The 26,841-nt window shown below is 43.2% G+C and overlaps 2 protein-coding genes across 2 annotated transcripts; both read left to right on the forward strand.

Moving 5' to 3' along the window:
* Positions 1 to 7,464: 7,464 nt before the first annotated feature.
* On the forward strand, positions 7,465 to 8,283 carry LOC115081504 (olfactory receptor 1S1-like). The gene has a single exon (XM_029585958.1). The coding sequence runs from the start codon at positions 7,465 to 7,467 to the stop codon at positions 8,281 to 8,283; it is 819 nt and encodes a 272-aa protein (XP_029441818.1).
* Positions 8,284 to 25,101: 16,818 nt separating this feature from the next.
* On the forward strand, positions 25,102 to 26,040 carry LOC115081505 (olfactory receptor 5V1-like). The gene has a single exon (XM_029585959.1). The coding sequence runs from the start codon at positions 25,102 to 25,104 to the stop codon at positions 26,038 to 26,040; it is 939 nt and encodes a 312-aa protein (XP_029441819.1).
* The last annotated feature ends 801 nt before the right edge of the window (positions 26,041 to 26,841 follow it).

Consider the following 26,841-nt stretch of genomic DNA (forward strand, 5'->3'; position numbering starts at 1 on the left):
TATTAAAAGTGTATTTTTTTATTTAAACAAATATGATAATACATAAAATATATTTGAAAATGTAACATAAGTAATCTGTGCTCTGAAATAAACAGAAGGAAGTTCACAGGGAGTGAGTAGTAAAAAGAAACTAAATATAAAACTCACTCAAAATGCTTGTGTCCTTGGTTTCTCCTGGAAGAGCTGCAGCAGGGATTTAATTAGAGCTCAGCTGGGTTGCAGAGCTTCCAACCCAGCTGAATGGATGATTTAAGTTCCCCTCCTGGAACTCCGGAAGCCTCAGAAATTAAACAAAAAATATAAAATATAAGAGGAGCTGCTCTTTTAAATTATAAAACTAAAATTAAATTAAAAAAGGCAATTATGAGAGAATGGTTGAAATTAAATAACTAAGTCAAACAAAACAGTCGTGAAAGTGACTGAAAGGAAGAGCACAAAAGACGATAAAACTTTAACTCAAACCAATAAGAAAGAAAATGCACCTCAGGATTTACCCCGACTAAAATCAAACTCACTCTAAAACTAAAGCCCTGAAAAACACTGCCCCTACCTAAAATAAAACTCATTCTGAAAAGTGTGCCTATTAAAAATAAAAGTATGTGGTGGGGGGAGGGAAGAGAGGCTGCAGTCAGTTTACAGGGCAAGGCAGAGGAGCTGCTTTCTACCAAACAAACAAATGAAACAAAAGTCTAAATAAGTTAACTAAACTCTAACAAAGTGAGGACTAGTGTGGTCATCACACTAGTCCTCACTAGCATACTTGTGGTCATCACACTAGTCCTCACTAGCATACTTGTGCAAGCTCTTGCTGCAGCGAGAATAAATCCTCTATTTTCAAATACTTTCATTTATTTAGCCTTATTATTTTGACATATTTTAGTTAAGTCACAAACTTAACTAAAATATGTCAAAATAATAAGGCTAAATAAATGAAAGTATTTGAAAATAGAGGATTTATTCTCGCTGCAGCAAGAGCTTGATTCAAAGACAGCCTCTAAAACCAGGTCTATTTTTCAATGGTCACAGGCAGTTGCCACCTAGTGCTGCTATCAGAGCAATACATCAAATTTTGGTCCTCTTAAGGTACTTGCCAGGTTCTTGTGGCCTGAATTGGCCACTGTTGGAAGCAGGATGCTGGGCTTGATGGACCCTTGGTCTGACCCAGTATGGCAATTTCTTATGTTCTTATGTTCTTATGACCAATCTAAACTAAAATTCAACATAAACCAGTATAATGTGGCTGTATCTAAAAAAATGGAATCCAGTGTGCAAGAAAAATATATCAAATTTCAATTGTAAAACATAATCCAGAAGGGGTAGTATGTCAGCAGAGCACACTATTCAGTGCCCATTGGCTGGCAAAGGTGTCCACCAAGCCAATAGACACTGCAGCACAGTACTCTGCTCAGAATAATGCCCAGAATAGGATTTTACAATCCCCACCCAGCTGTTGCTTCCTAGCCTTATAGATATAAATTTCTGCAAAAACTAGGAGGAGGTTGACAACAAGGTCCCTTGCTCTATAAGCTGAGATCTGAGATGTGGTGCACCTAAAAATAAACATATAGGGAGAGAAATGAAGCAGGTTTTTCAGTCTGGCAGATTCCATTATCCCACAGAAGGGACAGGAGGGTGAGAAATCTGTGAACTGGACACCATGCAAAATTCTCCAGCTCAGATCCCAGAGGGCCTTGGGATATGCTGGGAATAGAAGGATGCTCACTGGTGTTTCTCATCTTCAGATGGCGGAAGTTCTTCCACCAGATGGTGTCTGAGTGGAAGTTGAGGGAATTGAGGGCAAAGAAGCTCATGTTGTATTGCATGAGTGAGTAGATCTTGTGCTTGACATGGTACAGAAATATGCCGTGATGAAGTCAGACAACCTGGATGGGTTATTAGGGTGGGGATGCTGAGAGGGTTCATGAGGATTGAAACTAATAAGCAGATCTGGATGGACAGAGCTCTGAGTCTGGTGGGAACTACCGGTCTTCAGAAACCCCTAAAGGAAGGAGCACTGATTGGGTGTTATGGTGTTCCTGATCTCCTGGAGCAGATGACAGGTGACATGAAGGGTTGTAAGACCCATTAGGTGATCTAGAGTTTCTGGGGTCACCCACTGATGTCTATTGTAGTCCAAGAGATCCATGACCTTTGTGATTCTAGCCAGCATTAGGCTGGAGGTGAACCTTTTGGGACTTGAGCATGCTTGTACCCAGACATGAGTCAAAGAGCAGAGGCTAGAAATTCCAAACTCATAGCTGCTGGGGCTTCTCTCATCATGGAGATCATGTTCCAGGTTTTAATCAGATCTTGATAAATGACTGGCAGCCTTGAGTTCCTGCCATAGCCTCTTGGATGAGTAAAAAATAGTTGCCAATGATATTGTAGGTTGAACAACTGGTGAAGTTAGTACAGGCCAGAGTGCACCACTGCACACGTGGGTCTCTGTAAAGAAGCCTCTGCCGGGTCTGGAAGAACTGCAGCAGGTATTTGATTCTCAGAGAGAGGCTCAGAACCCCTGCAGAGACCTAGTGCTTCCCAGTCCAGAAGAAATCTAGCAATCTCCACTGGGACCAGGCCAAGAATTCAGGGGTCAGACTCAGTGCAATCAACCAGTGCTAGAGTATGCTTGCCACTAGCTGGATGAACACCAAGGTCATTTCCCCTGAGGGATAGAAACTTGAGAAGACCAGACAATGACCTTAGGTGTGGGTCTACTTTGTCTTCCAACTTGTGCCAATAGACAGAGAACATGGTCTCCACAGTCAACACATGGACTCCTAGGTATTGTAATATCTCCCCACTCCAAGCTTGATGACAGAAAGCATCAGGGAGCATGTCCACCACACTTGGCCCATTTGGTCTTTGATGATGATGCAACAGAGTATACCTGCTGGCTTGCCTATACCCTCTCTAGATCAACTGGGTCTTGGACAATGAGGCTTTGGACCATTGTTGGCATATGCCAAAAGGGTCACCCATATCTCATTTTCCTACAGCACCAACTTGGTAAGACTCCTGCATAGGAGGTACAGGAAAGACTCGATGGCCAGTGAATTTAGTTGCCTGACTAGACCACCCTTGATGTACACCTCATTTGAATGCCAGAAGCACCATCAGGAACCAATAGACTTTCACAAGGCATTCTGCAGAGCTCTACAGGACATAGTGTGGACTAAGACCAAATGTCTGCAAGGTTTTCTAAGATCCATCGTGTCTAATGACTTCTCCTAGTCTACAGCAAGAAGAGGTTTGCAAACAAATTCTGTGAGATATGAATCAGATCCCAGGCTAAAATAATATTATTGAATCTTGTCCAGCCCGAGTTCATGTAGGACTGGTCAGGGTGAATCATGTCGGAAAGCACAGACTTGAGCCACACTGAAACGGTTTTGGCAATGATCTTAGTCTGTGCTGAGAAATGAGACTGGGCACCAGTTTTTTTTTACATCAAGCAAGTTCCTTTTCTTAGGTATTAGAGTAAGCAATGCATGACAGCAATAACTGCTCAGTCTCAAGGGTTTCTTCTAGGACTCACAGGACTCTTAATTTAGAATCTGCTCTTTTAGGACAGGGACTTGAAGCTCAAGTTCAAATGCTCAATATAATTTTCTAATCATTTAATTATATCTGGTTATATTGTATTTAAAGTTTCTTTTAGCCTCTTAAAATGTCTGCTTTGAAATCGCTGAGGAAAAAATTACCCAGCAAATAGCAATGGCAGGTCTGTGCATTGCACTTACCTTTCCCAGTGCAACTTTTAAAAGGAACTTTTTGACTTAGAAATCTGATGTAAAGTCTTCAGACAGTCCCCACAGACTTTATACTTCTGTGCACAGTTGGAAAGTGTTTTGCATATAACATTAAGATTCAGAGGACAATTAGCAAGGTCTTTGAAATGTAACAAATTCTAGAACAGAGAACAACGCATCACAGTGACAGGATGGTGAGAAGCTACAGCAGGTAGGTCCATGGCTTGCTATTCGGTACTTACTGAATGAGCAGTTCTGCACAGGAAAAGGAATACCAGTATCAGGGCCAAGCAGGATTGTAGTGGCTCGGGTAGGGTGTGTAGGTAGGTGTGTGCAGGTTTTAGTTTCTAACATCTGGGTCCAAGTGCTAGACAGTCACATTTCAGCACGAAGGAAAATGATGTAATCAGACCTTTTGTTACTATAGACTAGAATCTGCACTAATGTTTTCCAATATGATGAATCCTCAAACACTATTACAACTGCTACTTATCACTTCTGTAGTGCTACTTCATAAATGCAGCACTGTAAAAATGCACATAAGATCCTGTGCCTTCCTCATAGAGCTTACAACCTAATCAAGACAAAAAGAGACTTTGGGAATTTAATGTAAAGAAAGTGGTTACAACCAATAAGGCTATGAGCAGGAGAGCCATGGTTTAAGATTTACATATTTTTTTTTATTAGGATCTATTACCTACCTCATTGAATAAGGAATTCACCCAAAATGGGGAACAACATATAAGATTTACAACAGTGTACAATCAAAGATCAGCAGTATCTGGACACCTCAATAAGGTGGGGATTTAGATTGGGTTTGGATAAGGCCAGAGGTGAAGCAGGATGCACCAACTCAGATAAGGTTTCCAGATGTTCCTTATCTGAATGTGCTTTCATGTTTGGAATAATAATTATAAGCCTGTAGTTGAGATGATCGTCTGAACTAGACCATTTCTGGATGCTGCCTCTCAGCTCCAGAAATAAATGAGTCCCTCCACAGTGTTAAGAACCAGTGAGATTCAGAAGGACTCACCCCGACCCAGCGATCCATCAATAGAGCATCAGCACACGTGAGCAGCCTAGGAATATTGATATTGGCAATGATTTGAAGTCCACTGAAAGCAAAGTCTGAAAATCAAGTTTATGTACAGTAGATTGTAATAGAAAACTCATACAATTTAAAGAAAAATCCCTTCCAGATTTTGAAATGGAAATCTATTAAACATTCTGCTTGAATACTCTTTACATTGCCTGAAACACAAGTTATATTAGCAATCTATGAACTAATGCTGCAGACACTTACACGAAAAGGTACATTTTGGGCATTCCATGTGCAAATGCCTCTCAGATTCTGCGATTATGTAGGAAGGAGGCAAAGTAAAACTTTCCCACATAGGTGCAAAAGTGCCTACTTCAGACTTAGGTCTTGCTTCAGTTCTCAAAGGTAAATAACATGTAACTAAGCAGTATCACTTGTACAAAGTCAATTCCACCTGCCTTTTCTGGGGTAAATTTTCAGGGGAAAATATAGATTTTAAAATACTAATCTGCACATGTATTTTTCCTCCTGTGATCCGGGCATGACTCCTCTCAGTGTGGATCAAAAGTCCCCTTGTGCTGGAGCTTCACATGGGCTTCCAATTATTTATTTAAAGCTTGGAGTTATAAATTGCACAATCCTGAAAAGATCCAGGCAATGTGCAATTAATAACGAGGTCAATATTGAAAGTAGTTTATCCAGCTTGTCCAGTTTGGACTTAGCTGGGTTTGGATAAATCTTAGGATTTAAAACTGTTGTCTCATTGACTGCACCTGATATGAATGGGGGTTCCTGGACAGTGTCACTTATACAATTATATTGTTATTCAGCATTATTCAGCTCAGACAGCCAGGAATCAGCCCTAAAGTAAGCAAGATTAATTTATAGTCAAGATATTCAGCAGCATTGCTGAATATTCAGTACAAATTAGCCAGATAACTTTATCCAGCTAACCTGGCCAGATGCCCCATGGCTGAATACTATCCTTAATATAAATATAAAATAATAAACAAAAAACAAAACAACATACTAGCACAAGGATCATACAAGTCTCAAGAAAAAGCTGAAATCAAACTCAAAAGATAACAAACCAATGTGACAGCAGTAAGAAGCACTGCTCAGACTTAACATCCTCAGTTTCTTACTTAAAGTCTCAGCTAAACTTTTATGGGCACTGAGGGTGGGCAGTTCTCAGACAGATGAGTAATGTAAGTAAAATGCTTTTTATCCCTATAAATCACTTTGAACATTTCTTTCGTTCTTGTGTAATTGTACTTAAATCTAACAGTGTAACTGTTTCACTGGGAGCTTATAAGATTGTGTGACAATGGAAAGTGTAGCTGTGTCAGTCTGTGGCTGTGTGATCTCCCTCACACTATAGAGCTGATAGGCAGCAAAATATAGACAAAAAAAATCTGCCACATGCCTAAGAAATACAACCCTGAACACCGAATGGACCATTACTGTCAATATCTCACATCATGTACAATGAAACCATGATAATCTAGAAAACCAGGGACAAAATGCAAATACAAATCTATTCTTTATTACATAAAACAAAGAGAAAACCCTCTGGGATCAATAACCCAGTGCCGTATTGCTGGTCACTGGCTAAGAACAGACGGCTATTACTGATCTTTCGTACTGGCTATTCTGATTTAACATTTCTAAATCGGAGGAAAGCTTTCTCTGATTTTTGTTCACTTTATTTCCAATCACTGGTTTGATCTGTGATTTCTCTGACATACCCCTCTCCCCCCCATTATCTGGTCAGTAAGGAAACGGTCCAGGTCCAAACCATTCACGGACCTGAAAAGGAACTCCAACATCTAAAACAGTGATAATGCAATGGTGTTACCGTGCATGGACATGTGACTCTGAGCTGGAAATGGTGTGACCACTTGTCAGGATGACTGCATAGCTGAGACAATGTACAACTACCTACCTCTGCCAAATCCTCACCAACATCTAAAACAGTGATAATGTAATGGTGTTACCGTGCATGGCCATGTGACTCTGAGATGGAAATGGTGTGACCACTTGTCAGGATGACTGCATAACTGAGACAATGTACAACCACCTACCTCTGCAAGGTGGTTAATGTGTATCTGTGCATCTATGAGCTGTACATGGCTTAAGTGAAGGAAGGGAGGGTGCTGGGGAGAATCACAGGAGGGCCCAGGAGAGAGAGAGTTGTAGGTGGTGATGACTTATTCTTTTTAATGGTAAGAAAGGAAACAAAAATAATTTTATGTTTTCTTTCATTTTCTTTTATAAACATAATGGTAGAAAATGGATTTTAAATTAATCCATATTCTTTCCATTGGATACACATCCCTTGTATCTGTGCACAAATGACTACTCCTATATGTGTGACTCTGTATGTGCGTGATTGTCTTCATGTAATACATTGGTGACTTCATTGTGCTATTCCTTTATGACTCTGTAACTGTATAACTGGGATTCCTTTAAATATATTTTTCTGATTCTTACATAGATTCCCTTTTAATTCCTTCCATTTCTTTCTCTTCTTCCATATCTCAGCACACAATGATGACTGAATACATGAACATGGGAAATCACAGCCGTGTGACAGAATTCCTGCTTCTAGGGTTCTCAGAGTTCCCAGAGCTGCAGCTCCCTCTCTTTGCTCTCTTCTCACTCCTCTACCTGATGGCCGTGCTGGGGAACCTCCTCATTATCTGCATAGTATGTGCCGATCGACACCTGCACACGCCCATGTATTTCTTCCTTGTCAACTTGTCTGTCCTTGACATCTCTTCTCTGACGGTCACTGTGCCAAAATTACTGGCAATCCTCCTGACACAGAGTAATACCATCTCTTTCAATGCATGCATTATACAGATGTTTTGTTTTGCAGTCTCTGTTGAGGTAGAATTTCTGATTCTAACAGCCATGGCATATGATCGTTATGTTGCAATATGCAATCCTCTGCGTTATACCATTGTGATGAATAAGAGGGTCTGTGTTCTTCTGGCAGCTGTCTCATGGGTAAATGGTTTATTGGAGGCAATGCCACACAATATCCTTACAGCTCAGTTTTTGTTCTGTGACTCTAATGTAATCAATCACTTCTTCTGTGAAATCAAAGAAGTGCTAAAACTTTCCTGCACAGACACCTCTGTCATTGAACCTTTGACTTATGGAGAATGGGTGCTTGCAGTCTTCATTCCATTTCTCCTAACCCTTGCATCCTACGTGTTTATCATCTCTACCATCCTGAAAATCCGTTCAACAGAGGGGAAATTTAAGGCCTTTTCCACCTGCTCCTCGCACCTCACAGTACTCATTCTTTTATATGGGACTATGATAGGAGTGTATGTACTGCCCACATCAGGGGACTCTATGAAATCAAACAAGCTGGTTACCACATTGTACATAGTAATTCTTCCATTATTAAATCCTCTTATTTATAGCCTGAGAAGCAAGGAGTTAAATGTGGCTCTGAAAAAAGTAATTGGAAGAAAATGAACATTATCAGCCTCCAAACAGTTTTAGAGACCCTACACAAATAAACAATTTTATAAGAAAGGTATCTTTGGTTTGGAGGTCAAGTCTGAGAACATAACAAATATTATAGGTCAGGCTGGGTTGTAGTAAATTTAGTTATACAAACAGCATTAGAAGTATTACAGGTATTATAGAGTGGAGCAGATTATGGCAGGAACAAGCATTGATTTACTGACCACTCCTGGCAGTGATACCTAACCAGCAAGGAAACAACTTCAATAGTCAATGAATTGGCTTTCGTGGATTACAAACGTGCTAAAAGACAGGAAACAGAGAGTAGGATTAAATGGACAATTTTCTCAGTGGAAGGGAGTGGGCAGTGGAGTGCCTCAGGGATCTGTACTGGGACCCTTACTTTTCAATATATTTATAAATGATCTGGAAAGAAATACGACGAGTGAGGTAATCAAATTTGCAAATGATACAAAATTGTTCAGAGTTGTTAAATCACAAGCAGATTGTGATAAATTGCAGGAAGACCTTGTGAGGCTGGAAAACTGGGCATCAAAATGGCAGATGAAATTTAATGTGGACAAGTGCAAGGTGATGCATATAGGGAAAACAACCCATGCTATAGTTACACAATGTTAGGTTCCATATTAGGTGCTACTACCCAAGAAAGAAATCTAGGCGTCATAGTGGATAACACATTGAAATCATCGGTTCAGTGTGCTGCGGCAGTCAAAATAGCAAACAGAATGTTGGGAATTATTAGAAAGGGAATGGTGAATAAAACGGAAAATGACATAATGCCTCTGTATCGCTCCATGGTGAGACCGCACCTTGAATATTGTGTATAATTCTGGTCGCCACATCTCAAAAACGATATAATTGCGATGGAGAAGGTACAGAGAAGGGCTACCAAAATGATAAGGGAAATGGAACAGCTCCCCTATGAGGAAAGACTAGAGGTTAGGACTTTTCAGCTTGGAGAAGAAACGGCTGAGGTGGGATATGAAAGAGGTATATAAAACCATGAGAGATCTAGAACGGGTAGATGTGAATCGGTTTTTTACTCTTTCGGATAATAGAAAGATTAGGGGGCACTCCATGAAGTTAGCATGTGGCACATTTAAAACTAATCAGAGAAAGTTCTTTTTCACTGAACGCACAATTAAACTCTGGAATTTGTTGCTAGAGGATGTGGTTAGTGTAGTTAGTATAGCTGTGTTTAAAAAAGGATTGGATAAGTTCTTGGAGGAGCAGTCCATTACCTGCTATTAAGTTGACTTAGATAATAACTAGAGATGTGAATCGAGTGCCCGATCGTCTTAACGATCGGGTTAGGCTGGAGGGAGAAAAAAATCTGATCTCTGGAGATGTGAATCGGAATCGGTTCAGATTCACATCGTTAATTTTTTTTTAGTGAGGCCCGACCCTTTAAAATTGACCCCTTACCAGCCCGAGAATGGGAGATCGCTCACGGGACCACCACTAGAGCACCAGGTAATTTAAAAATGTTTTGGGGGGATCGGGAGGGTGGGAGAAGCTAAGCGGTCATCTTTAAAGGGTCGGGTGGGTTTTTTTTTAATCGGGCCATCGGCGCCATTTTTGAGTGGCAGCCAAAATGGCGCCGATGGCCTGAGAGCGGGAGATCGGTCCCCGCGCCCCCATTGGACCACCAGGTACTCGTAAAATGTTTTGGGGGGGTGGGGGAAGGTAAGGGGTCAATTTTATAGGGTCGGGGTGGGTTTAGGGGTTGTTTTGGTGTGCCGGTTTTCCCGCCCTCCCCCAAATAACTCCCGTTAGTGGACACTAACGGGAGTAATGATTTTTCACGATAAATCGTGAAAATTTCTATTGTATCGCGCACTGTACCGATTTTTGACGATTTAAAAAATATCAGACAATTTTTTTTAAATCGTCAAAAAACGATTCACATCCCTAATAATAACCATCGCTATTACTAGCAATGGTAACCTGGAATAGACTTAGGTTTTTGGTACTTGCCAGGTTCTTATTGCCTGGATTGGCCACTGTTGGAAACAGGATGCTGGGCTTGATGGACCCTTGGTGTGACCCAGTATGGTATGTTCTTATGTTCTTCTTATGTTCTTAAGCATTCCAGGGCTATTCCAGCATGGGCATAATTTATCCGGTTAAATTAGCCAAATTACAGTGACATCCAGCTAAGTTAACAATATAACTTTATACCTGCTTTAGAGAAGGTCTAAAATTATCCAGCCTCGTGAGGCCAGATAACCTGCCACTTTATGAGATATATTCAATAGGGATGTGTAGAGGGACGCCATACGTTGCATTCGGGATTCATATTTGTCGGGGGGCAGATACATTGTATTCGGCAAGGGGGGCCCCCAATACATTTATGTGTTAATTTGTATTTGTTTCCTGGCTAAAATTGAATTAACTACAACCCCCCACTCTCCTGACCCCCCCAAGACTTACCAAAACTCCCTGGTAGTCCAACGGGGGGTCCAGGAGCCATCTCCTGCAATCACACCCTCAGCTGCCGGAATTCAAAATGTCGCGGGTAGCCTTTGACCTACTATGTCACAGGGGCTACCCTGTCACATGGTAGGAGCAATGGATGACCGGTGCCATCTTGTGCTCCTACCATGTGACAGGGGCTGACCAATAGCACCGGTAGCCCCTGTACCATAGTAAGGGCAAAGGCTATCGGTGCCATTTTGATTACTGGCAGTTGATGGCCCGAGTGCAGGAGATCACTCCCAGACCCCTGCTGGACCACCAGGGGCTTTTGGCAAGTCTTTGGGACCCTTCTGACCCCCACAAGACTTACCAAAAGTCCCTGGTGGTCCAGCGGGGATCTGGGAGCGACCTCCTGCATTCGAGCCATCAGCTGCCAGTATTCAAAATGGTGCTGATAGCCTTTGCCCTCACTATGTCACAGGGGCCGACCAATGTATATATGTATATGTATATATGTAGCAGTTGTTATTATCTATTTTATTTGTTCTATCCTCCTATTGCTCAAATAAATTTACTTTCCTAAGAACCTGGAACCATGATAGCTGGGTTCAATAAAGGTTTGGAAAAGTTCTTGGAGGAGAAGTCCATTAACTGCTATTAATCAAGTTTACTTAGGAAATAACCTCTGCTATTAATTGCATCAGTCACTAACCAACCTCCTTCCCTTCTCAAAAATACTCCAACTTGAACATGCGAGGGAATGTTTTGCTCGGTGGTAATCTTGTACGGGGGTTATTCAATGAGGGTAACCGATTTGCAGTTATCCTCTCATGAACCTCCGTCTATTATTCTTTTATTAAGTTGAACAATATCTCACGAACTTTTTTTATTAATTTTTTGGAGTTTCCAATTTTTCTAAAAATCCCTTCTCCCCTGCTGCTTTTCCGCCCCACTAATGTATGTTTCATACTTATCGGGACGTCGCCTCTGCGGTGTTTTATGGGTGCGGAGCTGCTCCGCACCCATAAAACACCGCAGAGGCGACGTCCCGATAAGTATGAAACAAGACATTAGTGGGGCGGAAAAGCAGCAGGGGAGAAGGGATTTTTAGAAAAATTGGAAACTCCAAAAAATTAATAAAAAAAGTTCGTGAGATATTGTTCAACTTAATAAAAGAATAATAGACGGAGGTTCATGAGAGGATAACTGCAAATCGGTTACCCTCATTGAATAACCCCCGTACAAGATTACCACCGAGCAAAACATTCCCTCGCATGTTCAAGTTGGAGTATTAATTGCATCAGTAGCATGGGATCTTTTTAGTGTTTGGGTAATTGCCAGGTTCTTGTGGCCTGGTTTGGCCTCTGTTGGAAACAGGATGCTGGGCTTGATGGACCCTTGGTCTGACCCAGTATGGCAATTTCTTATATTCTTATGTTCTTATGATGCACTGAATCAAAGTTTGTGTGTGACTCTTTGTGCAGAGAATTAGCTCCTGAATTCAAGCCCCCAGGTATAATCCCAGTAATTGTGTGTTTTTATATTGGATAAGCCCCCAGGTAATCCTGTGTGCATGCAGGTGATAAGCCCCTCAGGTAGCCCCCCCCCCCAGATCAGAGCCCCTGTGCAGAATGCCAGTGTGCATAGTCTGAACCAAGAACACCCTCCTCCCTCCATCAATGATAAATATTATACAAATATACTAGTTCCTTGCTTCTCCACTCCACCTCACATACATACCACTACCATGCCCTGAAGCCCTTCCCCTAACCAGTATCTGAATGCTCACCCCATTTTGGAACCCAAGATTGCTGTAAACGGTGATCCTAGGCACTTCCAGCATTGCTCTAATAATAGTGTTTGGACTCATAAGATTATGATAACAGCTTATTCTGATGAAAGATCTGTCGATTTTATAATGTTTGTATGATTTTATTTTAGATTTTATTATATATGTTTTATTAAGATTTTGATTTGTTTATGAATGTTTTAATTCTGTGCTCCACCCTGACGAAAATGGAAGATGCAGATAATAAAACATATTATTTTATTCTTTATTTATCAAGTTTTCAATTACATGACAAGGAAGAACTTTGCAAGAAAATACAGAAACAAATATTATTTAGGAAATTATATGTAAAGGGATAAATTTTAAAAGCCCTGCGAGTGTAAATCCACCCGGATTTATGCGTGCAGGGGTCTTGCACGCTGGCGCGCCTATGTTGCATAGGCCACTGCCGCGCACAAAGCCTTGGGACACGCGTAAGTCCAGGGGTTTTGCTTGGGGGGGGCATGTTGGGGGGCATGTCAGGGGTGGCATGACATTCCGGGGGCGGGGCTGTGGGTGTGGTGTAGTCCTGGGTGCATGGCCAGCACCACTGAAGCAGCCCCCGAGCCGGGGAATGGCGCGCCGGCAGTCAGCCGGCATGTGCAAGTTACACCTGCCTCAGGCAGGCGTAACTTTTTCAACAAAAGTAGGGGGGGATTTAGTTAGGGATGGGGTGGGGGGGTAGATAGGGGAAGGGAGGGGAATGGAGGGGAATCCGGGGGGGGGGGGGGAGTGGAAAAAGGTTCCCTTCAAGGCTGCTCTGATTTTGTGTTAAATTTGCATCCCTAGTTTCCCCCGCTGATATCTAGGGGTTGTTCTTTCTAGGTGGCAGAAAAAGTATTTTCTTTACAGGCGGCACCATCTCTGTTGGTATCTTTAGAGTCTCAGTCACATATCGCTTGAAAGTCACCAGAACTGGTTCTCCTAATACTTTAGGAAAATTGACCATCCTAACATTCAGATGTCGAAAGTAGTTTTCTATAGATTCAAGTCTCCTTTGTGATGTTATGCAATCCTTCATAAGGGTTGTGTTAAGCGCTTGAGTCTGATTTAATTTACCAAATATATCTTGTATACGGTTTGCATGATCTTGCAATTTCTGTGTGTGCTCTTTCTCCATTGAATCCAATTTCTTCTCAAAATTGCCCAATTGTTGAGACTGGACTTTAAGGTTATGAGCCATAATCACCATTAGATCCCAAATGGATTCTAATGTAATCTCTGCCGGTTTCTCAAACTCCTAGGGATCCAAGATGTTTTCTCCTACCTCCTCCTGTTGTGGTCTTTCTCTCGCTGTTTCCAGAGAATCAGCTCCTGCTCCAACAACCCCTCTTGTCGGAGTTTTTCAACCAGCTATCAGAAAAGGCAGGGCTGTCCCAGTTACCGCCTAATCGACAGAACCACCACGCTGCGCTTGCCCAGCTGCAGTTGTGTCGGGAAGCCCAGCTCCATCGAGAACACAGAGAGGAGAGCTGCACAGTGGTCCTCAAGGATCTGGCAGGCTTAAGGTGATCTCATCAGGTGAGAGAATCACTCGGTTCTTCCACAGTGGCACTCAGTGGCCCCACTACAGAGACAGGAATCACAAAGTCAGTGATGTATTGCTGTCCCATAGGGCTGGGTGAGTTTGGTGGGTAGACTCTCACCTTGCCCTTCCACTTATGAGGAATTTTTGATAGAATTTGCAGGCAATACAAAATCTGGGGAAACGGAGAGTGGAGCAGTTTGACTTGGCATCCTCAAGCCACGGCCATCTTGACTCCTCCCCCGACTCAGAAAATGCAGCTCTTTACATCCACATTTTAAACAAATATACTTAATTTATTTAAGAATCTTTACTGAAGTATTTTCTGAAGTCTTTACTGAAATCTTTTCTATACCATCGCTAAGTCAAATACCATCACAACGGTTTACATGAAGGCACATAAGTTGATGTGGGTGGGTGCGTTCTAAAGTACATTTTAATAGGTGCCACAAGATGTTCGGTTACAATATTTCGTTAAAGATAATCAATTGTTTAGTGAAGTAGGTCATGACCAATCGTACCTCTAGGGTATTATTTACAGTTAAAATTCATATTTGTAATGTTTACAATTATGTTTGTAATTGGATAAATTGGATCTGTTTTATCAGTTACCTTCATAGAACTTGAATAGGTTAATGAGATATGACCTTCATCCTACCACAGATCCTTTATCCAAAAACACGATATGCTAAAAATGTACTTCTAGGGGTCAATATTCAAAATTAGCTGGTTAAGTAACCTAGCCAGTTAGAATATATCTAGCTAAGTCATGATGTATATTATTCAATGGCACGGCTATGCCGTATAACTGAGCCCTTAGCCATATATTCTAACCGGCTAAGTATATACCTGCTATATGGCACATCTAGCTTAGCCTGAATATTGGCAGATAGTTGCATACATTGTATGGCTAACTCACTCTGCCCCAATCTACCCACTGCCCACCCAGATCTTATGCAGCTAACTTTTTAGCCATATAAGGGACTAAGCATTACCTTGCTTAATTTAAGTCACGACCTTGCTCTGCTTTATAGATATCTGGGTGTTTTAACTTAGTAAAGATGTACCTGAATAAAAGATGAACACTCAGTGCACCCAAAATTTGAAACCTCAGGGTTTATCTAGCTAAGTTCAAGAGAAACCCTTTTAAATTTTGAACTCCTATATATATACAAAAAGCCCCCTAGAGTCTCACCCAGTAAAAAGGATTCAGATTGGTGGAATAGAAAGAAGCTTTTCATAGCCTGCTGAGATTGTTCCTCACAATAATTGTCCACAAGACCTCAGTCATGCCCCTCAGAAATGAGATGTGTAAATACAGTAGATGGGTAAATAGACTGGATATCTGGCTAAAGTTAGCCAGATAACTTGTCTTCTATATTAAGTGCGATAAACATTAGGGATGTGAATCGTTTTTTGACGATTTAAAAAAATCGTCAGATATATTTTAAATCATCAAAAATCGTTAGAGTCGCAATACAATAGAAATTCCCCTGATTTATCGTGAAAAATCGTAAATCGGGGGAGGGCGGGAAAACCGGCACACCAAAACAACCCTAAAACCCACCCTGACCCTTTAAAACAAATCCCCACCCTCCCGAACCCCCCCCCCCAACATGTTTTAAATTACCTGGTGGTCCAGTGGGTGGGTCCCGGCGCGATCTCCCACTCTCGGGCCATCGGCGCCATTTTGGCTGCCACTAATATAAATGGCTGTTGCGGTTCCCCCTGCTGCTGCGCTACAGGAGGTCTCTTACCTTCCTCCAGAGGCCGCTCTGAAGCCAGGGCCTCGCCTATGTTCCATCCGGGACTTGCTCCAGGGCCTGAGAGGCCTAGCGGTGCCTGTGGCTTGCATGCCTCTGCGTTTGGACTTCCTGGTTTCCAGCCACGCCCGTTTCCCTAGGGGCTGGCCCGCAGCTCTCTACCCCAGTTATAGGACCAGCGGTGGGTGGTCCTGGCAAGCTCCTCCCAGGGAGTTGCCTTCTACCTCCAGTATTTAAGGACTTTCTGTTCACTTGCAACTGGCCGGCGGATCAAGCTCTACAGTTGTCTGTAACCTTGCCTGATCCAGGTCTACCGTGGTCTGTCTTGCCTAGATGGTACCTTGTCTCGATGTCTGTTTCTGACCTTGCCTAGATGTCTGTTCCTGTTCCTGCCAGCCGTAAGGGCTTCGGATGTCAGTATCCCAGCATCAGAGTTCCTGTTCGCCTGGGTCTTCCCCGCACCCTCCTTTCCTCAGCGTGGTCCGCGACCAGCCTTCCTGGGCTGTGTAGGGCGCGTCTGGGACGGGGTGGTCCGTGACCAGTCTAGCTGTGCTGGCTGAGTAGGGCGCCCTGATGGACAGTGCCATGTTTCCGTCCAGGCTTGTCTACAGTGTCTTGCTTCAGCCCTTGCCCGGATGTCTTCGTGTCTCTGCCTTGACCTACGTCCTCGTCTGGTTCCTGAGCCTTCTGTCCTGTTGGGCCCTGGAGTGGCCAACGGGAGGGATTCGTCCCATGGGCTCTTGAGCTTCTGCCAGCCGAGGGGGCTTCGGATGTCAGTATCCCAGCATCGGAGTTCCTGCTCGCCTGGACCCTTCCTTCTTGCTTCAGCCCTTGCCCTGATGTCTTCAGTGTCTTGCTCTTGGATGTCTGCTTCAGCCCCCGTCTGACGTCTTCTGTATAAGGACTCTGTCTGCCCTCACCTCTGTTCGGCCTGCTGCCCATTGCCGTTCCCAGCGGCAGGTCCGAAAGGGCCGGGAACAGTCGGAGGACCGTTCATTAGTCAACTTCCCTGCGTTGGCTACCATGGGCATGCAGGTCCGGCTGAGGGTCGGACTCCCTGCTTCTGTTCCTGCCTGCCTGGCTCACCATGCCTGCTCAGCTCACCTCCCACGGTGTGGCTGGGGCTCCTCCCTAGCTTTCGCCGTGGCCCAAGGGCTCACCACCCGCTTACGACGACCGTGCCTGCGCGCGCTCGTAAGAATGGCGCCGATGGCCCGATAAAAAAAAAACCCAGTGGGGGTCCGGGAGCAACCTCCTGCACTCCGGCCGTATTGCCAGTATTCAAAATGGCGTCGGCGCTAGCTTTTCCCTCACTATGTCATAGGGGCGTAAACTCACAGAGCAAAGCGATCCCGGCACGTCCAGAGGTGCTCTGGTAATAATGCTGGACGTGCCGGGATCGCTTTGCACTGTGAGTTTACGCTTCCAGCATTATTACCAGAGCACGTGTTGCAGTCCAGGTCGCTAGGCTAGCGACCGGGTCCTTACCTGTTCTTCGGGTCCTCCGCTCCCGCCGCGATCCGCCGTCCCTGGGGCCTGCTCGACCGCGTGGCAGCGACCCTCTCCACGTGGAGACGCCGCTGAGGCCCGTGCCAGACTCCTCCCCCCGCCAGGGAATGTGCGCGCGCGTGCAAGGGAATCTCTTTTCTAGGTCCAGCACCCGGAAGTGCTGAATCGCCCCTTTCCTGACGTCAGACGCCGGCTGGCTATTTTAACCGGCGTCTGCCTCCCCTACCTTGCCTTTGCAACGAGGTCGCTCCTGTGAGTGCTTAGTTGCTTCCAGCTCTGGTTCCTGCTTGTTCCAGCCGTGCCTTGCTTCCAGCTCTGGTTCCTGCCTGTTCCAGCCGTGCCTTGCTTCCAGCTCTGGTACCTGATTGTTCCAGCCGTGCCTTGCTTCCAGCTCAGGTTCCTGCTTGTTCCAGCCGTGCCTTGCTTCCAGCTCAGGTTCCTGCTTGTTCCAGCCGTGCCTTGCTTCCAGCTCAGGTTCCTGCTTGTTCCAGCCGTGCCTTGCTTCCAGCTCAGGTTCCTGCTTGTTCCAGCCGTGCCTTGCTTCCAGCTCCGGTTCCTGCTTGTTCCAGCCGTGCCTTGCTTCCAGCTCCGGTTCCTGCTTGTTCCAGCCGTGCCTTGCTTCCAGCTCTGGTTCCTGCTTCTTCCAGCCGTGCCTTGCTTCCAGCTCCGGTTCCTGCTTGTTCCAGCCGTGCCTTGCTTCCAGCTCCGGTTCCTGCTTGTTCCAGCCGTGCCTTGCTTCCAGCTCTGGTTCCTGCTTGTTCCAGCCGTGCCTTGCTTCCAGTTCTGGTTCCTTCCTTGCCTGACCCTGCCTCTTCCAGCCTCCGCTCCGTGGTTCCGCTCCAGCTTTCCTACATCCTGCCTTGTCTTCAGCCAGCCTCGACCCTCGGACTTCTTCACGATTCTCCTTGGTTTTCAGCCAGCCACGACCCTTGGACTCCACCGGATCTCTTAAGTCCCAGCGACCCGGACCCCTACGGGCTCCTCCTGGGGGGGTCTCGGGTTTCCAGGGCGAAGACTTCACCAATCCGCTCCAGCTTGGCTCCGCCTCCCGGCTCATTACCACCTATTGGAGTTTGTTTCCAATCAGCCGGCCCAAGGGTCCACTAATTGACTCTTTTCATAACAGCACGTCTGGAAGTGCTGGGATCGTTTTGCATATATTGGAGGCAGAGCATGCAGATCTATCTCATGCATATTCATTGTGGATATCCTGAAAACCTGGCCTGTTTGTGTCCCTTGAGGACCGGAGTTTGGCACCTGTGCCTTATACTTTACTTTTGATGCAACTGCAACATTGCTATCTGCTTCAACAGCAGGTGGTGGCAGGAAGTTAGATTCAAACAGTAACCAACAAGTGCCCTGACCTTGGCAGTCTGGGAAACTGATAAGTATGGGAGCTTTCTGGGCAGTCTGGATGGGTCATGTTATAAAATCTGGGGTCGGCATGTGCAATGGGGCCTCGGAGGGAACTTTTTTGTAGCTTCCCCCACCTTTCCCTCTCTTCCCCTATCTAACCCACCCCCCAGCCCTACCTAAATCCCCCCAGCTTGTTTTGGCTAGTTACGCCTGCCCGAGGCAGGCATAACTTGTGTGCGTCAGCCGGCTGCTTGCACACGAACCTCTGGCACAGCCGCTGTGCCGGAGGACTCAGGAACACCCCCGTCCCCACCCCCGTACTGCTGCTATGCCCCTGTACCTCTGCCACGCCCCTGGACCCGCCCCTGGACAACTGCCATGCCCCAGCCATGCCCCCGGCCCACCCATTTTGGAAAGCCCCGGGTCATACACACGTCCCGGGGCTTGTGCACACCACCGAGCCTATGCAAGATAGGCTCAGCGCACACACGGTCAGTTTGGGGCAGCTTTTCGGGGCTTACATGCGTATGTTACGCATGTAAGCCTTTGAAAATCTGCCCCTGAATGTGGCTCTGAAAAAAGCCATAAAGTGGAAGTCTACATTGTCATCCAATAAAATCTTTTGTAAATCTATCATACATTCACAACTTTGTAAAGATTTTGGTTACTTTTGAGGTCAGACATGAGAGTATATTGTATTGTGTGATTCTTATAGACTGGATGGGGTTCTACTGACTATCAGTGATCTAGGTATAATTCACTTAGTAATGCAAACAACAGAAGAAACAGTACATACATCATTTATGTTTCCCAGTCGAGTATATGGCCCATTCAAAACTGCTATACTTAGAAAACCTCAGGAACTAACTGGTAAGTGTAGCAACCAACCCGTGCATATGTGACATGGGAGCTGGGCTGGTTTGGAGGCAAGACACCTAGACAGGATAGAGAACCAACCAAACTGAAGCATTTTTTTAACTGGACTATAGCTGCCATCTGAATTAAAAGGCACTGATGTCCTCCCACTGAAAGGTCTGGGCATGTGCACAAAAACTCCATTTGCTCTCTTGTATTTTTGCAGAAAAAAGTTTTGCATTCAGAAGCTCTCTTAGAGTGAAACAAAAGCTTTTAAAAAGAATGCATTGACATTGGAAAAGGGCTTTTTCTGATCTTTACTGCTGTAGTCAGTGTCAGAGCACTCACTGTGGCAGGGAGACAGAGACACTGCTTTCTGTATGTTCACTGGAACAGAGTAGGACTCGAGATAAAAACAGTGCAGACTGATTTTTTTTGTGTCTGTCTGTCTGACAGCACATCGAGAAGAATGCACTGCACTCAGGTTATCTATATGGAAAAAGTTTAAAGTTAAGAGAAGCACAGCTTTTCCAGCTTTCTTGGTTCTCTTGCTGGGTTTTTTTCTGCGTGATAAAGGAGTCAGACAGCAGTACATACACATATACTGTATATATGTTTGTGTCTGTATCTGTGTGAGTGTGTGTGAGAGAGACAAAACTTATGTTTTCCACACTGTAAGGGATAACTCTAGAAAGACAGACTGAGTTTTCACAACTTGCAAGTTAGTATGTTTGGCAAGTTGGCTCTGTGCTTGCTAAGCATTGAATTGAACTCATTCTATGAACTTGAGTGTGTATGACAGACATGCATTCAGTAGTAGAGTTGTACTGGTACAGTATCAAATCAATAAGGTCTATTGTGATATCAACTCCCCCTCCCCCCCCCCAAAGCCTCTTCAAATGCCATCATTTCACTGCAAGGAAAGTGGAGAGGAGGCCATAGCAGTGACAGAGAGGATTAGGTATTGCTGAAGAGCCAATCCAATCTGTGAGAAGTTCAAGCAGTACTAACAGCAGTGAGAAAAAAGGAAAACGACCCTAAACTTAAAAGAGGCTTCTTTAGCCACAGAAAACCAAGAGTGCAAGCCAGCTCAAGCCATATGAAATTGAAATTAGGAAAAATATGCCACTGCCAACTGTTTATTTCCTCTTGTTTTGAAACAAGGGCAAAAGGCAGGAGAGTCATTGGAAGCTGGGGTTAGCATAACACTAGCAGGGCACTACTTCAAGATTACTGCTTCTTAGGTAATGGAGGCAATAGCTTTAAGAAAAAGTTCTGAGGAAGAATCATGTCTGGGATGTCCTTCCTGAATCAGAATATATCAAATAGCTACTAGACAAAAAGAATCTGGCAGCTCTAGTCAATGAGTCGATGAGAAGATGGAGGAAGTAGATGATATTGAAAGGGTTGAAAGCAATCCACAGAAAGAGTAGGCAGAGAATGTGATCAGTGCCCTAGCTTTTTACCTTATTGTCAACCCTCAAACTGAACTCTGGTTTCAGCAGCAGCAGCCCCCAAGGATGCGGAGAGATCATGCAAAACATCCCTGCTGGGGAGATACATTAAAGTGAGGGAGGACCCATGTTTTGCTCAGTGTATTAACTGCAGTAAGCTCATCAGTCAAGGGAAAGTACTGGGGCATCTGATAAACTCTGGGATGCAGCATCACCTATAGAAATACCACCTGCTAGCATTGGCATCAAGGGAGGGCCGCAGTACAAGCCTGGGGACTCTCTCTGCCACTCAAAGACAATGCCATAGCAAAAGGGTTGAAAAGGGGATGACGTTTAACTAGGCTGAACCCATGACACCAGAGGCAGCATCCAACGTAGTGCTGAGGTGCATCGGAGAAATGATTGTCCTAGAATGCCAGCCCTGTAGAGAGTGAGAACTTGGGCTTTAAGCATCTTCTGCACCTCTTAGCTCCCCAACAACAAATTACCATCCAGGACCTTATTTAGTAGGCAGGTTATTTCCACCCTGAACACTCAGTGCCAATCACATGCATAGTGCAATTTCTTAGCCACTGAAGTACATCTAACCACATCTTAAAAAAAACAAAACAGTTTCCAGTGGGAACTGGACAATTATGACCAGATTTTCACGTTGTTATCACATAACATTTATGAGACGATAATCATTGCTGAACAGATGGAGTTCATCAAACAACCTGCAGATGAAATGCCTCTGACCTCCAGTGAAATTCATGAAGGAAAAGCATGTACAGGCCTCATGTCAATTCCTTAACTCATGAGGAGGTCCTGAAATCTTATAGTATGAATGAGAACCATAAGGGATCTCACAAGTAGGAAAGGCTGACCAAATCCTGAGTCTATATGTGCCTGTCTGTCTGTCCTACAGACTGCAATAGCTTCTCAACTCCTCCCCCAAACCTCTCAGGTATTGAAACCATCTTTCTAGAAAACATTACACAACATTTTATGTAATATCACTTATAGAGTATACAGAAAATATATCAAGCTATTTAATGGCTGGGAAGCCCAGGATTTTCATAGTCACATATTAAATGATGGCAGACAGAAAATGCTTTGGGAATAATATTAGTTTTAAGACTCAGAAGACAATTAACATGGCCTATGTGTCAAGCGATCTTATCCCAAATGGGCCTCTCAACTAACATAAATGCTCCAAGCTCAGCAAGCCATTCACAACAGAGATACAGAACCCATTGGCTAAAACAGTAAGTCATCTTTCTCAGATCTATACTAATGTTCTCTAGTATGATGAATTCTCAGAGACGGTTTGCAAATTCTTCTTCTTCTGAATGTGCTTTTCATGTTATTCTTTGGAACAATTGTGAACCTGAAGTCAGGATGATCTCAAGTTAGATCATTTCTGGACTCGGTTCTGCTTTGGGTCCATATATAAATGTGTCCCTTTATGATTCCACTCATAGACCCCCAAAATCCTAATAATCAAAGCAAATATGTTAGGCTTATGGTGGCAAGATGAGAAGTGTGACTCTGAATGACTCACAACAGAGCAGGCAAACCATCAACAGAAGATTGGCAGACACCAACGGCTTAGAAAACCAGCGAGGAAAGGAAATCAGTTCATGGGGGTTTTTGTCAATAATTTGAAATTTCCTAAAAAACAAGTTTCAAGATTTATTGCTAAAGTTTTGTATTCCTCCCAATCCAGCCTCTGTTGTTCAAGGCAGATCACATCATTAAAACAATGAACATCTGGTAACAAAACAGGATCAGCATACACATAGTAAAAAGTCACCCAAGAGTCGCATTGTATGCCTTTAATCCTAAAATCATTTGAATCCTTATCATTCAGCAGGAAAAGCTTATAAAAAAAAATAACTAGATTTCAGCTGCTTTCCGAACAATGTACAGCATAATCAGATATTCAGAAGATTTAATAATATAATGCTATTTTTAGATTATTCAAGCTAGTTTACCTTATTTTTAGTTTTCTACCTGGCAGTAATATTTGACTTTATGAATTACATTGTTTTTGACAGAGTGTTATGCACATATTATTATGTTCATTCTTTTTTATTTTTTACATTTTCTTTTCCTGAGTCCAGCCTTCAGGTGCTGTATTCATGCTTTGCATGCATGAATGTGATACCCACAAGGGGCTGGATGAAGATCCTCTCTTCAGCTGTCTGTGCTCTCTTCATGTCTTACATGTGGCACCTACATGTGGCTCTCATGAAGAGCTGCTTTTCAGTTGTCTGTGCTGTATTCATGCTTTATATATATATTGGTGTGATGCCTGCACGGGGCTCTGATTAAGATCTGCTTCTCAGTTGTCTGCACTGTATTTACGCTTTCCATGTATCAGTGTGGTGGTTGCATGGGATTCTGATATGGTTGCCAACTTCAAAAAAAATTGGCCACATGCTCGTCCCCCATTTCTACCTCCCTTTCCTTCTCCGTTGATCTTTTCACAGTAGTGATGTTCCCAGGCCCACTCGTCATAGCACTGGTAGCAGCAGTCACTCTTTGTGACGGTGCGAGGGCTGGACACTGAGTCAGTGCTTGTGCCTCTCCCAGTATCTGATTTAGACAGCCCATAGGATTATTTAAAAAAATGTGAATGCTCTGTGTATAGAGGCTGCTTTTATTTTGTCCTCTGATTAGCATTTTCCTCTTGATTAGCAATCCATAACAAACTCAATATGTACAAAGGAGCACCATTTGTAAGTCCTACATATATATTCCACTATCAAACATCCCGTCATGCATTAAAGATAGAGAATATTATAACAACAAGACCTGAATGGCATTCTTAAAGGAAAAAGAAATGACAGAGTAATAGAAAGAAAGAAAAGAGAGAGGAGGGGAGAACGAGCTTCCAAACTCTCAGAGCAAACTAGGCAGTTCATTATTTAATACAGCCGAGGACTCAATTATTCAGAATATTTTAACACATAATTTAAAAAAAATGCAAATTTTAAAAACTTTGTATTTTTCTTTAAATGTGCACTTCTTTAAAAAATGGGAAAAAAAAAAACAAAACACTGTAACAATGTCATGGCAAACGTATGATTGTGAGGTACAGTGACTGTGCCTCTCTGCATCCGAGAATGTGAAACTGTTGCACAGTGAACCTGAGAGCTTGGTTCTCTGTAATTGGTAAATCTCTCTCAGACTGTGTGATTCTGTAGGCAGCAGACTGGGTAAGTGCCTTACTGGTGAATTTTCAAAGCAGTTATGCATGAAAATGTAGCATACGACCATAGCAATTTTCAAAAGCCATTTACACATTTTAGTGCTCTCAACGCGGGTAAATCCCATGGACACTACAGCTCAATGGCACATAGTGTAGCAATTTTCAAAGGCCCACTTTATAGGCAAAGTGCATTTATACATGGAAAACCCAGTTTTAAGATTGCAAATCAGACCCTATATATGTGTAAGTGCATACATGCATTACTATACCTATACCTCTGTGACTAAGGGGTAGATTTTAAAAAGCATTTACTCGAACAAAACTGGTTTTTGCTCGAGTAAATACACTTTACTCAAGTAAGTGGGCTTTTCAAAATTGCTACAATATATGCTATTGAATTGTCCATAGGATTTACTCAAGTAAGTGCACTTTACTCGAGTAAATAGCTTTTGAAAATTGCTACGATAGTATGTCACATTTACATGCGTAACTCCTTTGAAAATGACCCCCTAAGTGTATAAGGACATAATTATGGAACAGCATAAATAGGAACATGGGATCCCATTCACACAGGAGACTTAGACACAAAATGTTACAGCAGTACTCAAAGGCAAATGCTGATGGGTGGTAAAATCACATATTCATCCCATACTTGCTAAAGAATAATCTAGAGGAGCCAAGACAAAATGTAAATAAAATATATCCATTTTGTCAGAGAGAAGAAAAAGAGTACCAGCAACCACAATGCCATTAAGTACAGAATGTTGCTAATTAATTACCTGAATTAGTGGGATTTTTTTTTTCCCATTTTTTTATATTGTTGCTGCCTTGTTTCCATCTGTTTTTCCCTCATTCTGTCTCTCCTTCCTTGTTTCAGCACCCCCACGTATAAAACCAGTGAAATGGGAAATCACAGCCATGTGAGAGGATTCTTGATTCTGGGGTTCTCAGAGCTCACAGAGCTGCAGCTCCCTCTCTTCTTATTCCCCTACCTGTTGGCTGTGCTGGGGAACCTCCTTGTTATCTGCATAGTATGTGCTGATCCACACCTGCACACCCCCATGTATTTCTTCTTGGCCAACTTGTCAATACTTGACATCTCTTCGCTGACAGTCACTGTGCCAAAACTACTGGCAATTCTCCTAACAGAGAGTAATACCATTTCTTTCAGTGAATGTATTCTACAGGTATTTTCTTTTCAGGCTTGTGTTGCGATAGAATTTCTGCTTCTCACTGCCATGGCCTATGACCGCTATGTTGCAATATGCAATCCCCTGCGTTACACCATTATCATGAATAGATGGTTCTGTGCTCTTCTGGCAGCTTTATCATGGGTAACAGGTTTAATAGAGTCATTGCCTCACACTATTGTTACATCCCAGCTTTCTTTCTGTGACTCCAATGTAATCAATCACTTCTTCTGTGACCTCACAGCACTGCTGGAAATTTCCTGCACAGACACCTCAGTCATTTTAACTATGACTTATATAGAATCAGTATTTGTGCTCTTCACCCCATTTCTCCTGACCCTAACATCCTACATTTTTATCATCTCCACCATCCTGAAAATCCATTCTGCAGAAGGTAAAAGCAAAGCCTTTTCTACCTGTTCCTCCCACTTGACAGTCGTCCTTCTGTTATATGGGGCTATAATAGGAGTTTATATGCAGCCCAGGTCAGGGGATGCTGTGAAATCAAACAAGCTGGTTACTGCATTATATATAATCACTCTCCCACTGTTAAATCCCCTGATTTATAGTTTGAGAAGCAAAGAGTTAAATGTGGCCCTGAGAAAAGCTTTAAAGAAGAAGCCAACATTGTTTGCCAGTAAATGCTTTTAGTAGTCTTTCTTAAATAAACAATTTTGTAAAGGCTGCAGTTGCTTTTCATGTCAGTAATGAAAGTATAGTGAGATATTCCTACAGATTAGGTGGGGTTCTGACTGACACTGATCTAGATTCTGTATATTCTGTAAACAATGCAAGGCCACATTTTACAGAATTGATTCTAGGAGACCCACGCCTGGATTCTGTGTTTTGTATGGCAGCAGTTGTACTGTTTCTTCCTTTCTCTTCTCTCTGTATACTATGTCCTTCTGTGATGTTTTGTCTAAATATATATGTTATGACCTGTGGGTGATTTTTTATTGTGCATATGTTGTCTATTTGTATATTTCTGATCTATATCTTATTTGTCTGGTGGGTCCACTTAATGACCTTTTAAATAGATTCTTTGAGATGGGAATGATGCCACAAGATTCAAGAATGGGGGCTTTGGACCCACTTCAAAAGAGTGGTGTAAGAAACTGGAAACTACAGGTCAGTTTACCTTATCTCAGTAGTGTGGAAACTAATGCAGAACCTGCTAAAGGAAAGGAGAGTAATCTAAATACAATCTAGTGGGTTGCATGATCAGAGCCAACTTGGCTTTACCAGAGTTGTAGCAAACTAATCTGATTGATTTCTTTGATTTCATGACTAAAGGATTAGGTCAAGGATGAGCACTTGCTGTGATTTACCTGGAATTCAGAGAAGCATTTAATATGATCCAACATAGGAGGCTCATGAATAAAATGAGCAACTTGGTAGTGGGTCCAAGGGTGGTGGAATTGTGACAGGTTGAGTGCCTCATAGATTAGTTAT

The sequence above is a fragment of the Rhinatrema bivittatum genome, unplaced genomic scaffold (assembly GCF_901001135.1).
Source record: "Rhinatrema bivittatum unplaced genomic scaffold, aRhiBiv1.1, whole genome shotgun sequence".
Taxonomy (NCBI): domain Eukaryota; kingdom Metazoa; phylum Chordata; class Amphibia; order Gymnophiona; family Rhinatrematidae; genus Rhinatrema; species Rhinatrema bivittatum.

What these genes read in the sequence shown, in the direction of transcription:
- LOC115081504 (XM_029585958.1), top strand. Translation starts at nt 7,465, where the DNA reads ATGGCCGTGCTGGGGAACCTCCTCATTATCTGCATAGTATGTGCCGAT.
- LOC115081505 (XM_029585959.1), top strand. Translation starts at nt 25,102, where the DNA reads ATGGGAAATCACAGCCATGTGAGAGGATTCTTGATTCTGGGGTTCTCA.